The sequence below is a fragment of the Psammomys obesus genome, unplaced genomic scaffold, assembly GCF_907164565.1.
Source record: "Psammomys obesus unplaced genomic scaffold, mPsaObe1.curated_primary_1811, whole genome shotgun sequence".
Lineage (NCBI taxonomy): Eukaryota > Metazoa > Chordata > Mammalia > Rodentia > Muridae > Psammomys > Psammomys obesus.
Window position 1 is genome coordinate 4,793,289 of NW_026596166.1, and position 15,799 is coordinate 4,809,087.

The following is a 15,799-nucleotide window of genomic DNA, read 5'->3' on the forward strand; positions in this document are numbered from 1 at the left end:
AATGAAGGTTTGCATTCTCAACATTATCTGAACTACTTCACAAAGAGGTGTGCGAAAGGGAAGGTGGCATTTGGAGGTAGACCGCCTCCTCTGATGGGAACATGCACGGGCCAGCTGGCAGATGAGGGCAGGCCCGCCTTGGCCTCCCATGGTGCCCCTTTTCCTCCCAGCATCCCTCCCTTCGCTCACCTGTTGCTCTGCGAGCCTCTTCTGGATCTCCTGGTTATCGCACACGTCATACACGACGGGCTTGGAGAGCTCCGACTCGATTCGCGCCAGCCAGGTGCGCAGGTTGCTCATGTTTTTGTCTAACTGCTGGATGAAAGCAAATGTCTCCTTCAGCTTCTTCACCCTGAATTCGGTGGGAGAGAGAACCCGTCATGAGCAGGAGGGAGCGAGGGCCAGTATGGATGCTGCTGGGCGGGAGAGCACGCATGCTGCTTTGGTTTCATAGCAGGGACAACCCACACGTCCCCAGGCATGTTCGCACTGTTGGTCTGGACAGTTTTTCACAGGGACTCAATCCTGTCAAACCCACATGGACTGCTCCTAACACCCTGGCCAGCTTTCTGGGGCTCCAGACTGGAGGTAAGATGCCATTTCCCCCCCTCTAACATACATACATTCTGGTCATTTCGTTCCAGTTTCTGTCACCGATATGCCTGAGATAATAGTCAGTGGTCCTCCCTGGATGGCTGATGTCTTATATCCGGTTCGCTCGGTACTTATTTGGCTCATGATGCCCCTTATAAACCTGAACAAGGACAGAACACACGGCCACTCTACCACTTTGGTGTGAGGGCTGGTGCTCCATTGAGTCTGCTTTGTGGGCTTTTTATGGGGCATCTCTGAGTCAGGAGGGAAATGCCACTCAAGCACAGCTCTGCTTGCCATCTCCCTGACAACCTCAGTTCCCTTCCAGCCTGGCTCGGCATACAACAGGTTTGAGGGGATGCACATAGCTCGTGCTCACTGGCACATCATGCTAACACTTACAATGGAAAGGGCTACTGAAGCAAAAACCATCTCTGTTGGTCTGAGACAAGGTCTCACTAAGTAGCCCATTCTGACCCCAAACTCACAGACCCTCCTGCCTCTGCCTTCTGGATGCTGGGATTATAGGTGTGTGCCACCTTGCCTGGTTAGCTGCCTTTTTTTTTTTTTTTTTTTTTTTTTTTAATACAGAGAGCGAAATGAAATGCTCCAATCGGCTGCCTTCATGATAGTCCTAAAGCAGAAAGGGTGAGTGCTCTCACTGTTGATCCTGGGGGATTTGGGTTAATCCCAGGGCTCTGAAGTAAAGGTTACAGTTCAAAGTCCCTACTCACCAATCCTCTTGTGGGAAGATGCCATCAGAACTGCATCCTGGCTGACAGCAATAGAAAGAGAAACTGAGCCGCTAACCTCAACTCACAGGAAGCACACTGCCTCTGCAACCCCTCCATCGACTCGCAACCTAACCCGACAACTTCCTCCTGGCCTCCGTACCCTCCCACCGGCCACCTTTGCTTCCATTTCCGAAGACAGGTCTGATTCATGCTCGGAACCTTTCAACAGTCTGCTCTCTACCCTGACAAACCAGTTTAATCTCATAATCTGCCTTAACACCTCAAGCAATTTGAGCGGCCTCTCACCAAAAAGAAAGCTGTTCCTCTCTCCTTTGGGAACACTTCTTCCATAACTGGCCCTGACTCCATCCCCACGCTCCTGGAGCACCAGAGCAAGCTAACGCCGCCGCTGTGGGAGACGCTCCGCACTCCTCAGAAGAGAGACATAATTGGGCAGTACTTTCCCTATGCGGCGGTGGACAGGGCTGCCAACAGATACTTGTTAAATGAATGAATGTGCAGGGTCACTTCCCCGTAGGCTGTTTTACTTTCAGATAGGGTCATTTGTAGCTCAGGCTGACCTCTATCTTTCTGGGTTGCCAAGGATGATCTTGAACTCCTGATCCTTCTGCCTTCATCTTTGTAGTGCCTGGATCATGTCTGCATAGGACCCCCACTGCTTTACGGCGCTGGAAATGGAATCCAGGGCTTAGTGCATGCTGGGTAAAGCGCTCTACCAACTGAGCTACATTCCCTACCTCCAGGCTATGGGGTAAGTGGACCAAAGAGTCAGGGTGTTTTTATCTCACAGTCAACCAAGACAACCCTGGGGACTGCCTTCCAGCTCTGGATCTACTGGCAGCGAATTGTACGACTTCAGGAGAATCCTTTCACCTCAGCCCCTCTACTTAACAAGCTTCTGGGGTCTCTCAAACCTCAGGGATAAGGATAAGGCCAGAGTGTTGGAGTCAAGCAGACCAGGATTAAAGTCCTACCCCCCTACCATCTACAAGCTCTACCGCCCGGCCGGCAAGATACTTGGCTCAGACTCCAAGCATCCTTTACCACCTATAAAAGTAGACATCTTGCAGGTGCTGTGGGACCAAGGCGACAGACAGCCACTGGGATATACTAAATGTTCAGCAGCGTGACTCCTGAGGATGTGTGGTGCTACACTGCCATATCTAGCTGGCACTGGACTTCACAATGTTCTCTCCTGAGTCTTCTATTCTCAGTAGCCCCATAAGGTGGCAAGGCCTGAAGGCAGGCCATGCAGTCTATAAGGGCCTGGGGTTTGAGGTCTGGCTTCATTAATCACTTGTAAAATGGGGCTAACACAGACACCTTCCTTCACTGGGTTAGCTGGGAGGAAGGCAGCAGGTGTGCATGAAGGGCACTTGGGACAATCTTTGGCAAGGACAGGTGCCCAGGAGTCACAGGCATGATCAGTTTCAAGGAGGTACATTTTCCAAACTGCACACTTGCAGCGGACAAAAAGTCTCCTTCAAAGCCGCAAGATGATTTATTGAAAAGGGAAGTAACAGAAGCCGGGCCAGGCCTGGATAGAGCTCTAACCTAGATCATGCTCTCATCTCCATAGTTTAGCACCATGAACCCCTCTCGCCTCATCTCACCATTGACTGTGCAAGGGCCAGACACTGTCCACACAGCTATGAGGGGCTGCCCTCACAAAACAAAACAGAAAACAGAAAACGCCTCTGGCTGGAGAAGAGGCCTGACCATGACAACTTCCAATGGGCAGAGAGCAGCGTTCCGGCTCAGTGATCATCTTACTGCCTCCCACCTGCCCTTCCCCCATGCTTCCATCCAGAGCCTACCCCTAGGCCACTATGAGGATCACAGCTTTTCTCTTCTTACAACAAAAAGAGGTACGGGGAGATCACTTTCCATGTGAAGCGAGCGAACTCTCAACAAAATAAAATAGCCTAGGCACAAACATGTTTACTCTCGCCAACCAGAGGTTAGGGATGCCGTAGCTCCTGGAGGAGAGGAACAGGATGCTTGCTTTTCCTAGGACGGTGGTATTCAAAATGGCGTGCTCCAGGCAGACCAGCGGGGGAGCAGCTGGAACTAAAATGCAGACTGGACATCCCTAATCCGAAAATCCTAATCTGTAATGTTCACAAACCCAAAGCTTTTGAGTGCTGTCACGATATCACGAGTGAAAAGTTCCGCATCAGACCTTATATGATGGCTACCGTCAAAAGACAGGCATGCTGAAGACGTACAGAATTACCTTAGCTACATGTATGAGAAATAGCAATGGATTCCCAAGAGATCTCATTGTAAATATTCAAATATCTCAAAATAGAAAAAAAAAAAATCCAAACTATCTCTGTTCTTAAGCACTGGGGTGAAAGGATACTTAGCTACGCCAGCCTTTGCAATGAGTAACCCATTCCTTTAAAATATCTACACTGGAGATGCTCTGTAACTCATAAGTAGGCCACGGTACTAAACGGGAACACGTATGCAACATGCTAAGACTTCCCTCATAGGCTAACATATGTCAGGCCTGCTGGGCCTCACGTGGGAGCCACTCAACTGTCCTAATGAGGCTGACAGACAGGGACTACGGTACCCTCACCATGTCACCCCCATTGGACACTTGAGGAAATAAAGGCATATGGGGTCAGTAACCAGCCCCAGTCACTTGGGGCCATTACACAGGCAGGGGCAGGGTTCTAACCACCGGCAGTCTGGCCCCTGCAGCTTGTCACATATCTTGTCCACACGGGTGTACATAGGGGTAGAAGATGGGTTTTGCTGCTGTCAAGGAACCTGATTCAGATGCTGGAGTCAACATAGGTGTTTCTGCGTCCTCTGGCTTGTGGTCAGCGCAAGGGAAGAGGCTTGAAGTCGCAGATTTACTGCCCATGTTTCCCTTGCATGCTCTCCTTTCACTATACATTTGAACATTTGCTTTGCTTTGGGCCCTATGCACATTGTGAGGATTCAATAGTAAACTCAAAGATGGGCCATAAGGCCTACAGAGCTTATGCCCCTACAACTTGATAGCGCAATACAATATCAGAAGCACTCAGAAGTTCCCACGGGAGGAGCAAGTTTTTCTTCGCCATCGTTTTGATGGCAATTCCGTATTTTAAAGACTAAAGGATATCAGAATGTTTTGCCCACAAAGCAACCTGCTGCCCTACTGTGAGTGTCATGTGACCCATTGATAATAAGTATACTTAAGGCCAAGTAGAAGAGAGAGAGAGAGAGAGAGAGAGAGAGAGAAAGAGAGCACCTTACCCAGTCAAGAGTCTAACCTGCTCTGCAGCTCACCCTCGGGCTGGAGTCCTGACGCCCTCAATGCACTGGCATCAGACTTTTCCCCAGCAGTCACCTGAGCATTTATTCCAAGAACCAACCAACAAACTGTTGGGAGTTTATACAGTTCTGTTCCCCGCAGACACTGGAACTCAACTGTCGCCGCCTTCCCTGGGTCAGGAAGCATGTGCCCTTTGCTAATCCTGAAGGCTGACCTCTATACATTAGGCCTCGCTACCACGGCTCTTGAAATACTCAGCTCTCCAGATCACGTCAGGAAACAAGGAAATCTATTCAGTGTGTGGGGTTCCCACCTTGCCTATGACCATCCAGGTAATAGTTCTCATGTACTACCCCTGAACATGTGACATATACCCAGAAGCAGCAGGGTCTCCTGAGTGGAATTCTAGGATTGATGATCAAAACTGTAGTTTCAGGTGCAAAGGAGAAGCCATCCATCCCAAAAGACATTCCCCCCCATGAAACCAAACGAAATTAGAATCATGCCAAAGAGCAGCTTTGAATAGAATAGAAGAGCAATATTACAGAAATTATGGGTATGATCAAGGCGAATAAAGTTTTTCTTTCATCTTAACTAGACGTGACTCGAGAACAGTCAAAATGAGGGTGCACAGAGCAAGCAGAAGTCTTACTCTGTACGAGAGAGGCTTTAAATAGCAAATGCGTATCTATCTGGAATAGTTCATATTCACGGACCTGGAGCAACATACCTTTCACAGATTATTAAATGCTCAGGTCTGCGTGAGTTAAATGGTGCCTCTGTCAAGGTAGCCAGTGTATCAAAAATTAGTAAGGAGAGCAGAAATGATCAAAAGTATCTGAACCTATGGGCAGCTGTCAGTTGCTAAACATGCAGTACCAAGCCTGCACAATTTTATCTTTTTTAAATAACTAAATATCTTCATAGTAAAAATCATTAATTTCCGCACCCTGATTTCAGGGCAGGGACAGTACAGTACGTTTCTGAGCCAGCTGCTTCTTTGAAGCATTTTTTGATGCCGGGAGATTTCCATTTTTCCCACACAGCATAATCCCATCTCTGACCGGCTTGTCGGAGGCAGACTGCAGATACCACAAGCACGCTGACCACAAGCCGGGGAGAGAACCCATCCCCCGATGGCTGAAGGCACACACTCCGCAGCCACCATCTCATCGGTGATCTCTATTGTAACCAAAAACGCGAGCCAGACAGCAAGACACACGGAGATAGCGCGTGGGGGGTGGGGGGGAGCTGGGTCACGGGTGCGGCTGTCGGCTGAAATGGCACTTACTGTTTATGAGAAAAAACCATTCCTTAGGTTTCCTCGGACGCTCCAAGTTCCCGGCTGCACCTCCACCTCCTGGCCAGGCGGCCCCTCCCCCTGCCCAGCCTGCCCTCTTCATTCACTGGCTCAGCATCTTCCAACCAGGCCCTCCTCCCCAAGGTTCCTTATCGGAGGAGGCAGCAGCACCACCATAGCGGCGGGCTCATCGCGCAGGGCCATACCGGTGAGGAAGGAAGTCACCTTTTCTGGGCTCTGCGATTTTTCATCCTTTTCCCCCCCTTGCAATAAAGAAAACATCTCTCTCCAGCTCTTTCCTCTCACACACACAGCCTTTGTTCTGCCGGCTGCTACAGGGCTGCGAGGCTGAGGGGAGAGCGTCCCGGCGTTATCTTGGCACCGTGTTATTTGTGAAGTGCTATAAAGCCAGGAGGAAACATTTAGATTGGGAACACGGGGGAGAAAGAGATTTCTGGTCTATAATTTCTCCGTGTCACATTTACAAGCAGCGGTGAAACCTGAAGCCCGAGCCATGCAGGGGAGTGGGGCGGGGGGGGGGGGGGGCCCTTCCACCAGTCCTGAGGAACCATTTCCCTGAGGAGCTTTCCTTTTGCCTTAGTCCTGGAGTCCTGCCTGAGGAGGCCAGAGTTCATTCACTTGGTCCCACTGACTTGCACAAGGACTCCACCTTGCAGTACAAATGGGACTCAGGACAGAGGGACACATTTAAGCTTCTCCCTCCTGGGTTTTTTCAAAGTAGGAACATGGGGGTCCTTTCTCCTATGAAAAGGTGTCAGGCTCGCTTCTTTTCCTGTCTTGAGACTTGGCCTCCTGCAGCTCCTCCAACCCACCACTTAGCCCTGACCACCCTCCCCACCTTGGAGATGAGGTAGGTCTTCTCTACCCGTGGAACAAGGTACGCAGGCAGGCCTGGCAACACTTCTAAAGCGTGGCACCTGCTCGGCACGCTCCCACTTCCTGGGCTGCTCCTGTGACCTCCTAAGTGTGAGACTCGGGGGCTCGTTTCCTGACCATGCACATCAGGCCAGGAGCTTCCCATCTGCTGATGGCTGGCTACTGTCCCCTTGGGGAAGCCCTTGCTTCTGCAGGGTATGTAATGATGGTCCAGAAGTGGACCGGCTGGTGAGAAGGAAAATGGAAAGGCTCCGACTGGCTCTTCTCTAAGCCCCTTGACCTCCAGATCCTTCCAGGCACCTATGGCAGCTAGAAGAAGGCATCTCTCTGACTGGCAGCATTGTCTGGCCTTTCACAATGACCTTGAGACACTACAGATAGAAGGAGAGCCATAGACAGGGTTAGCCCATTCTACAAGGGATGAAAATATTTACCACAGTTGCCAGGGTAATAATTGCTGAGTTTAAATGACAACATTTTACTTGCTGTTAGTATACATTCGATGGGGTTTTCACAATGGTAGGGAAAATGTGAAAAGTATGTTTCATTTCTTTCAATGGACATGATACTTCTGAAAGCAAAACGGCCATCCAATGTCATTAGGAAGGGACTGGTTTTTCGGTTACATGTTACTGTTTGAGTTGAAGTCCCTCCTTGATAAGGATATACACTAGTAAGTATAGTAAGCCCATTCATGATGATACCATGGAGGAGGTACGGAAGAGAATAGTAACAATTTCCTTCCTTAGAAACTGTAGATAAAATGAAAATGACCACTAAGGGGTCTCTCACAGGGGACATGGCCAGTATAAATCTCCCAAGGGAGCTTTTGCAGGCACTGGAAATGTTTGTTAGGTCATTCACCCATGCTGCTAGAAAGAGTGTTCATAAATGGTCCCACCCTAGGGCCAAGGAGATGGCTCAGTTTGGTAAAGTGTGTGTCACCCAAGCATGAGGACCCAGCACCCATGTAAGAGCTGAGCGTGATGCTACACATACTTGCAACCCTAGCTCGGGGATGGGGTGCATTGCAAGATCTCACTGGCTAGCCATCTAGCCAATCCATGAACTTGGGGCTCAGAGACTCTGCCTCAAAATATAAGGTTGGAGAGCTATCGAGGAAAGATGCCTACAGTCTACTATGGGCACCTGCCCTCGCCCTGGAGCTTCTGAAAAAGTTCAGCCAAAGATAGGCACTCAAACGTGTGTGTGTGTGTGTGTCTGTCCCCGTCTGTCCCCAGAATGACTAACCAAAGACACAGGGTGACCTGCGGTCACAGTTCCTGCTTCACACAACACAAGATGCCAAATCCTCCCCCGACTTTAGTCCAGTGAAATTTAATTAGGAAAGCCCCCTTTGAGCTATGTTCCCTGCTGGTTAATTTCTGTGGGTCTCCCTTTGTTTTGTACCCAACCAGTTTTAAGGGAACCCCACTTCCTCTTAGAGGACCCTACAGGTAGATGGCTCTGAAAAAGAGCTTCTAAGGACATGGTTGCCTCCCCTGTATTTAGGTTTTGCCAAGCTATATATATATATGTGTGTGTGTGTGTGTATACACACAAATATACATATACACACATATAACATCTAATAAACCTAAGAAAGAGGGTTAATGACTGTGTTTAACAAAGTGTATTCTTCATTTAACCTTTTGAGTGAGCAGAGAAGTATGAAACTAATATTCCTTGTCACCGAAGTATGACTGGATTCTAGATAATTATAGCCCAGGGCCAATGTAATCGTAAGTGAAGGCATCTGGGGCTCCCCAGCCCTTGTCAAGGTTATTGCAGGAGCTGGACCTTCAGCTTCTTTGCTTTAAGGATGTTACTGATGCTGAACACTTCATAAGTGGAGAAGACGGTGGTTCTGATGCATGCTGAAGCTTGAGAACCATGGTCTTCCAGTGGACAGTACCTGACATGGAGTTCTAAGGTTCAGAAAAATGTTAATACAGTACCTTGGAAAGCCCGTGTCTCACAGGAGCCAGGCATGCTTTCTCCCCCACCCACTCTACCCCGAGACAGGGTGTCTCTGTGTAGCACTGGCTGTCCTGGACTTGCTTTGTAGACCAGGCTGGCCTCAAACCCACAGAGATCCACCTGCCTCTGCCTCCCCAAGTGCTGGGATTATAAGTGGCTGAGCCAGGCCGCTCTTAAGAAGCTTCCTGTAGAGAAACAGACAGACTTTGGCTCCTGTTCCAGCTCTGAGTAGAAGTTCCACAGTGACATCATTTTCCTTCTCAGTTTCTCTCTGTGTAAATGAAGGCTCAAACTGGCCGTTCAGTGTTGTTTCAAGAGCCAAAACAGCTGACATGAAGAGCCTGGCTCTGCTTCCCCTGCCCGGGCAACCCCAGAAGCCTACTTGCCTGCAATGATCAGATGCAACATAGCTTTAAGAAACCCATTGCATTGTCTTGTTACACTAATTATTTTGAAATTTGTTGAGAATAAACCCAAAGTAATAGATTTTTTTTCCTTTTTTTCCTTTTTTTTTTTTTTTTTTTTTTTAATAAAACAGTGAACAAGACCTGGTTTAGTGGGCTTTAGAGTTCTGAACACAATGACAAGCCTTCAACTTTAACTTAGGCCTAAGCGAGAACGCATAGAGTTCTAGTCATTGTGTGTTTCCAATTAGAAGGGTTTAAGGTGGCGGTGTGTGTGTGTGTGTGTGTGTGTGAACTGCCTGAGTTGAGATCCTGGTTGCATTGTGGGCTGTCCATTCGTTCGAGCAAGTTCTTTAACTTCAGCCCTCAGTTTCTTTATCTGTAAAATGGGATGACGGCACCACCCTTCCACTATTACACTGAAAATCAAGGGAGGGCTACAGAGATGGCTCTGCAGGGAAAGGTGGTTCTTGCCGGGTCTAATGACCTGAATTTCATCCCTGGGATCCACATGGTGGGAGGAGATCCCGCAGGTTGTCCTCAGACCCTCACACACGTGATGTGGCACTTGCTTCTATCCTTTCCCTATATTAAGTGACATCATGCATAAAAAGCATATTGCTAAAAACTCGGTTAGCGGGGCTGGAGAGATGGCTCAGAGGTTAAGAGCACTGTTTGCTCTTCCAGAGGTCCTGAGTTCAATTCCCAGCAACCACATGGTGGCTCACAACCATCTATACTGGGATCTGATGCCCTCTTCTGGCAGGCAGGTGTACGTGCAGATAGAGTACTCACATACATTAAATAAATCTTAAAATGGAAAAAAACAAAAACAAAAAAAAACAAACCCAACTCAGTTGGCAGCCAAGATAATTGTTGCCAATTGCCATGGCCAAGAAGGATGATGAACTTTCAGCTGCTGTTTCCTCTCTTTTTCCACCAAGGAACTGGCCAGAGATGGGCAGCCAGCGAAGCAGAGAAGCCAATGGCCTTCCACACTCACAGTGGTACAACTGAAAAATGCAGGCTACTCCCCTTTTCAGGAAGCACAAGCTAAGACTTACTCCTGAGCGGCTGTGATGTCATCACACCCTGGATCGGCGCCGAGTACGCAAGCTGACGTGGAACATCAAGATGGCAACAGCAAAGCCACAACTGACCCAATGGAGAGAGGTTCTTATTCTCACCCCATCGGAATACTTAGCCAACAAACCCAAGGGACCGTGTTCTCAGCCCTGGGAATGATTATTTCCTTAAAGCTTTGTGTGTGTGTGTGTGGTGTGAGAGAGCAGGCACACATGTGCCACACCAGTCATGTGGAGGTCAGAGGACAAATCAGTAGCATCAGTTCTCTTCTTCCACCTCTTCTGGGCTTCTGGGGATCAAGCTGAGGCCATCAGGCTTGCGCGACAAGCGCCTTTTACCCAGTGAGCCACCCTGACTGCCCGTCCATGGGAATAATTTAGTCAAATCCCTGGCCTCACGGAGGAACGAGCTCTCTTCCCTAGCTATAACTGAGGGAGTCTGCCTCCACTTCGCAATGAAAACCATGGATAACTAGTCCACAGAGAGGCCTTACTGAGGGTCCTGTGTCAAATGAGCACAGCACATGTCACACATCTGAACAGTGCGCGGTGGCTTCAGATGTGCTGTTTGGACACACGTGAAAGATGTGGAAACCGGCTTAGAAAAGTTAAATCCCACACTCAGCTTTCTACCATGGGAAAGCCAGGAAAGGCTCAAACATAAGCCTTGCATCCGGCCGTCCTAAGTTCCTGTAGGTTTCTTTTTCAAGTGGTCGTTGAGAGAAGCTGAATGCAGCCCAGCCTCTTCCTCCAGCCAGGTCCCCCAGATCTTCCGTTAGGAACTTTGTCACCGCTGAGAGACCACGGCAGGCTCAGCCTTTACTTAGGAGGCCATATCTGTGGCTGACATTCCAAGCTCCGATCTCTCCTCCTGTCCTTTCTTACACTGGAGCCAAGGGGCCTTCTTGTCCCTTCCTGGGTGGCTTTTCTCCTGCTCCACGTCATACCTGTTTGCTCCTAACAAGGGTCTCTCCCACTGCCTGCAGTGGCCATCCAGAGCTCCAAACCTTTGCTCAGGACCGCCTGGGTGGCAGCTCTCTCCTTGTCTCCACCCTCAGAAGATAGGATCTAGGCTCTCCATATGCTCGCTCTACTGCTGCCAGAAATCCACTCCCATTAACTGCCGCTTTCCTCCCTGCCTGCCACACTCATGCTACTTAGCCATGGCCTCTGCTGAGCGAATCAGGTTCACTTACCTTTTCCAGTGACCGGGGAGGGAAAGGATATGCCACATCATTAACAATAACTATCCTATTCTTAGAGCCCTCCAAATCTTAGCACACTCTCCAGGCTCTCCTCCAAACTCCAAACCATAAGCATGTTCACCCTTGCGCATAGCGTTCCGTAAAGCATGTTCGGGACCAGTGGCAGATAATATTGCATAAGCAGTTCCAAATAGACGTCTCCGAATACCAGGTTGCAACAGAAAAACATGCGGTTTGGGGAGAAGGGTGCCGTCTTTATTGAGGGGACTTAAAAACAGAGGCCATGTAAGAACATTGGGCATTGCCACTGTTGGTGGGAGACAATATTACCAGGTCTGTTTTGGGCAAAACTGCACTGGAGAACAGAGCTGTGACCTGCAGTACAAGATGCTGACCAGTACTTGGAGCTGTATTCTCCAGTGGATCTGGTGTCCATCAAGGACTCCTTAAACTGTGCACTGGGCCCCAGCTGTTACTACACAGAGCGAGGTAGGACTGGGCAGGTGTAATTTCATGGGATGGCAGTTTCTAAACGAGACCTCCCCGTTAGGGTCACTTTTCAACCTAAGTTTCCAACCCTTGCTTAAAACAAATCCAGCTGGGCATGGTGGCAAGGGCTTGTAGCCCCGGCTCCTTGGGAGGCTGAGGAGGGAAGACTGGTTCAAGGCCAGCCTGGGGAACACAGCTGGACCCCACTGTCAACCATAACAGCAGAGGCAGTGATCACAAATTTCTTACCTCGATCCAATGACATCAAAGAGATGCTGCCAGCGATCGTTGACTTTGCTGAGCTTGTCCTCTGTCTCGGCTGCCTTGGCCTTGCTGCTGGCCTTGATCAGCTGGTCACCCAGCTGCTTCAGCTGGAGCTTGTTTTCACTGAACAAGCTTATTTCTTCCATGCAGTCCTAGCAGGAGGCAAAGAACAAGGCCCTTGTCATCACCACCAGCTCAGTCCTTCTCCAGCCGAGGGCACAGTTCTCTCTAAACACACTATTTGTTTTTTTTATGTTATCAGACAGGGTCTTCACTGTCGCCGAGGCTGATACTGAACTCCAGGCAATATTCCTGCCTCAGCCTCCTAGGTGATGGGACTGGGACTGCATGCGTGTACTGCCAGTTCTTCCGGGAATGGCTACATCAGCTAGTAGTAGCCACTATACAGAGTGAGGCAGGAACAGGCAGGCAATAATTTCAGGGGCGACACATTAACGCTAGCACATGAAGACAGTTTCTTGCCTTTTCTTTTTTAAGTTTTATTTCTTTATTTTACGTAGATGAGTGCTCTATCTGCATGTACACCTGCATGCCAGAAGAGGGCATCAGATCCCCAGTACAGACGGTTGTGAGCCACCATGTGGTGGCTGGGAATTGAGTCCTCTTGAAGAGCAGTCAGTGCTCTTAACCTCTGAGCCAGCCATCTCTCCAGGCCCTTAAGATTTATTTATTTACTGTGTATACAATGCTCTGTCCGCATGCCAGAAGAGGGCACCAGATCTCAATATAGGTGGTTGTGAGCTACCATGTGGTTGCTGGGAATTGAACTCAGGACCTCTGGAAGAGCAGCCAGTGTTCTTAACTGCTGAGCCATTCCTCCAGCCCCAGTGACAGTTTCTAAATAAGACCTCCCCTTTCGGATCTCTTTTTTAAACCAAGTTTTGAAAAGCTAAGTGTGATGGTGAGTTGACTCTGAAGTGTTTAAGGCAGCAGTGACTTTCACTATGTAACCCAGGCCTGCAGCTCACGCTCCTCCTGTCTCAGCCTCCTGAATGCTGGTACAGGCATGCGCTCCCCATGCCTGGCCATGGGCACTTTCTTTTTCCTTATCCTTGCAGGGCCGAGGATGGAACTCAGGGCTTCATGCATGCAAGGCAAGAACTCTATCACCCAGGCTATATCCCAGCCCCATCAGGTTCTTTCTGAACAAAAACACCTCTCCGTTTCCCCTCACAAATGTGGAGCAGAGGCTAGATGGGTTTAACCGAGTCAGCCTGAGGTCAGAGTTTTCCCAGGGTTTGTGGAGAGGTGTTTTGGGTGACTGTAGTCTTTCTAACCGAGGGAAAGCTGCGTTCCTCAATGCCCTATCCACCTAAGACAGGCTCGCACTGCCCATCTTCCCCACCTCTTCCTTCAGAAAGATCAAAAACTGTCCCTTGAAACGTGTACACTGCCTCTAGAAACGCCCGTGACAATGCTGGTCCTTGAGCCCCTCAGAAGCCCATGGCCCCTCTCTGTGCACCCCACCTGGGCCCTGCCCCGTTCCCCGCTCACCTTCTGTAACTTTTCAATCATTTCTTCAATGCTAATATCAGCTGTCTGTAGAACTTTGTTTTCCATCTGTACCAGCCAAGCACACAGTTCTTTGTTTTTTTCATTGAACACGATCCATGAATTGAGTCTGTCTTCAATCTCCTGCTTGCGGACAGCCACCTAGGTGAGACATGCATTTGGCAGCTGAGGATAGCAGGGAAGGAAAATACCTTGACTCTCAAAAAAAAAAAAAAAAAGTGAGCATCCCTCCCACCAACCCTCCCACCCCACCCCACCCCCAACTTAGACATACAAACACAAATGAGCACAAATGTCACGTGCTTTTGCCAGCATCTCTAAAACCTGCTTCTTTCTCTTAAAAGTTCAGCATTAACAAAAGTTTTTTTTCACCCTTGTGAACTGCCACAAAGCTAACAAAAGATGAAACAATGGCGCTTCACACTCGGCGTGTTCACCACTATCAAGCCTAGGAATTGGCAACAAGAACAGTTAGATACATCCAGAATCGTCATTCAACACTGTTTTCCTTCTTCTTTCAGTATTTACTGGCTGCCTCTTCCAATCTAACTTCTAACTTCGTGGCCCAAAGTGGTGGCCTTTCAAAACTCAAGTCTTTATATCCAGAAGGCCCTACACTAGGAAAAAAACAACAACAAAAAACAAAACAGACAACCAGTCTTTAGTAACACAAATGGACCACAAAGCTCAAAAGCAGTAAAAATGTTTGAATATTTAAACAAGCAAACAAGGCCCAAACCAGTTCATTTAATCTACTTTGCCGTTACTGTAGCTTTCTGTACACTGTAGCTTTTGTCTGGAAACCATGAAAATGTCACCAAAAATTGGTCTGGAGCAAGCAGGCTGACCCCCAAATGCCGAGGGTCCTATTATGCTCACACCAGCCACGGGGTTTCCCTCCCTCCTCAGGGGGCTACAATTTAGCGATTAAAATTTTACATCTAATACAAACCAGCCTTCATAAATGTACATCTATTCTCAGTTTCCGAAAAATCTCTGAAATCTTGAATGGGGTAGCTAAGAGTTCTTCCGGTAGTGTTAGCACCCCGCTTTATAGAAAAGGAAAAGGCAGCTACACTCCCTGAGATTCTCACCATGTACAAAAGAACTTCTGCTCTTCCCAGACTGAGGTCAAGATACCAAATGCTTCTGTGTCCCGCCCAGCCAACTGTGTTTAAAAGGCCCGAAAATCTATCCCTAGAAAAACAAGCATTTTACTCCCTTTCCTCCAGCAATCTATTTATTCTAGCTCTTAAAAGTGCTGGCATTTTGTGCCAGGATTGAGTCTGCAGTGGTAACAATTAGGACCATCTGGGGATGCTCTTTGAGTCCTCCTTAACCCTTAGAAGACTTTTCATGGATTCTGAGTATTTTCTTTTACATAAAACACAAATTAGACCAATTTAACAGACACTTAGAGTACCCTGTAGCTACTAAAATCAAGTTTTTGATAAAGTGTATTTACTTCAAAATGTAATTAAAAGTGTCTTTAGAACACAGGTATTTACAAGTGTCAAAATTCATTCCTACAAAAAAAAAAATTAATGAGATTAAGGAGTTAACTTTTCCTGAGAATTATGTATCCTTAACACAGGGTCTTTGAGATTAATTAAACCCTTTAATTCCACTTTGATGCTGTCAGAGACTTGAACTGTGTAATACTCTAAACACAATTCCATCTTTATCCAGTAGAAGTGACCTGCTCAGGTCCTTAGGCCACACTCAATCACTTCAGAGTTTAAAAAAAAAAAAACAAAACAAGCTCTTAGGACTGAATACTGGAATGCAGCGGGAGCCTGGTTCTCAGATAACTGCTTCCGTGTCTGTGGGCATCGAGGCCCTGGAGTTTAGCCCAGGAGAGATACTCGGAGGGCTCAAAGAGATCTCTCCCTATATGCTCTCAATAGTACCATGCAAGCCACAGAGTAGAGTAAGCATGTCCCTTGCTTGCACCCCAGCTTAAGATGATCTTACACACACACACACACACACACACACACACACACACACACACACACA

At 48.3% G+C, this 15,799-nt stretch overlaps 1 protein-coding gene across 3 annotated transcripts in view; it reads right to left on the reverse strand.

Moving 5' to 3' along the window:
• Positions 1-15,799, reverse strand: part of Syne2 (spectrin repeat containing nuclear envelope protein 2) — a 305,981-nt gene that overhangs the window by 25,960 nt on the left and 264,222 nt on the right. For all 3 annotated transcript variants that reach the window (XM_055595536.1, XM_055595534.1, XM_055595535.1), the window contains 3 exons: positions 13,763-13,921; positions 12,233-12,399; positions 190-352 (listed from right to left, as the gene is read on the reverse strand). In XM_055595536.1, the coding sequence (XP_055451511.1) occupies positions 190-352; positions 12,233-12,399; positions 13,763-13,921 (489 nt within the window). The remainder of the gene's footprint in view (positions 1-189; positions 353-12,232; positions 12,400-13,762; positions 13,922-15,799) is intronic.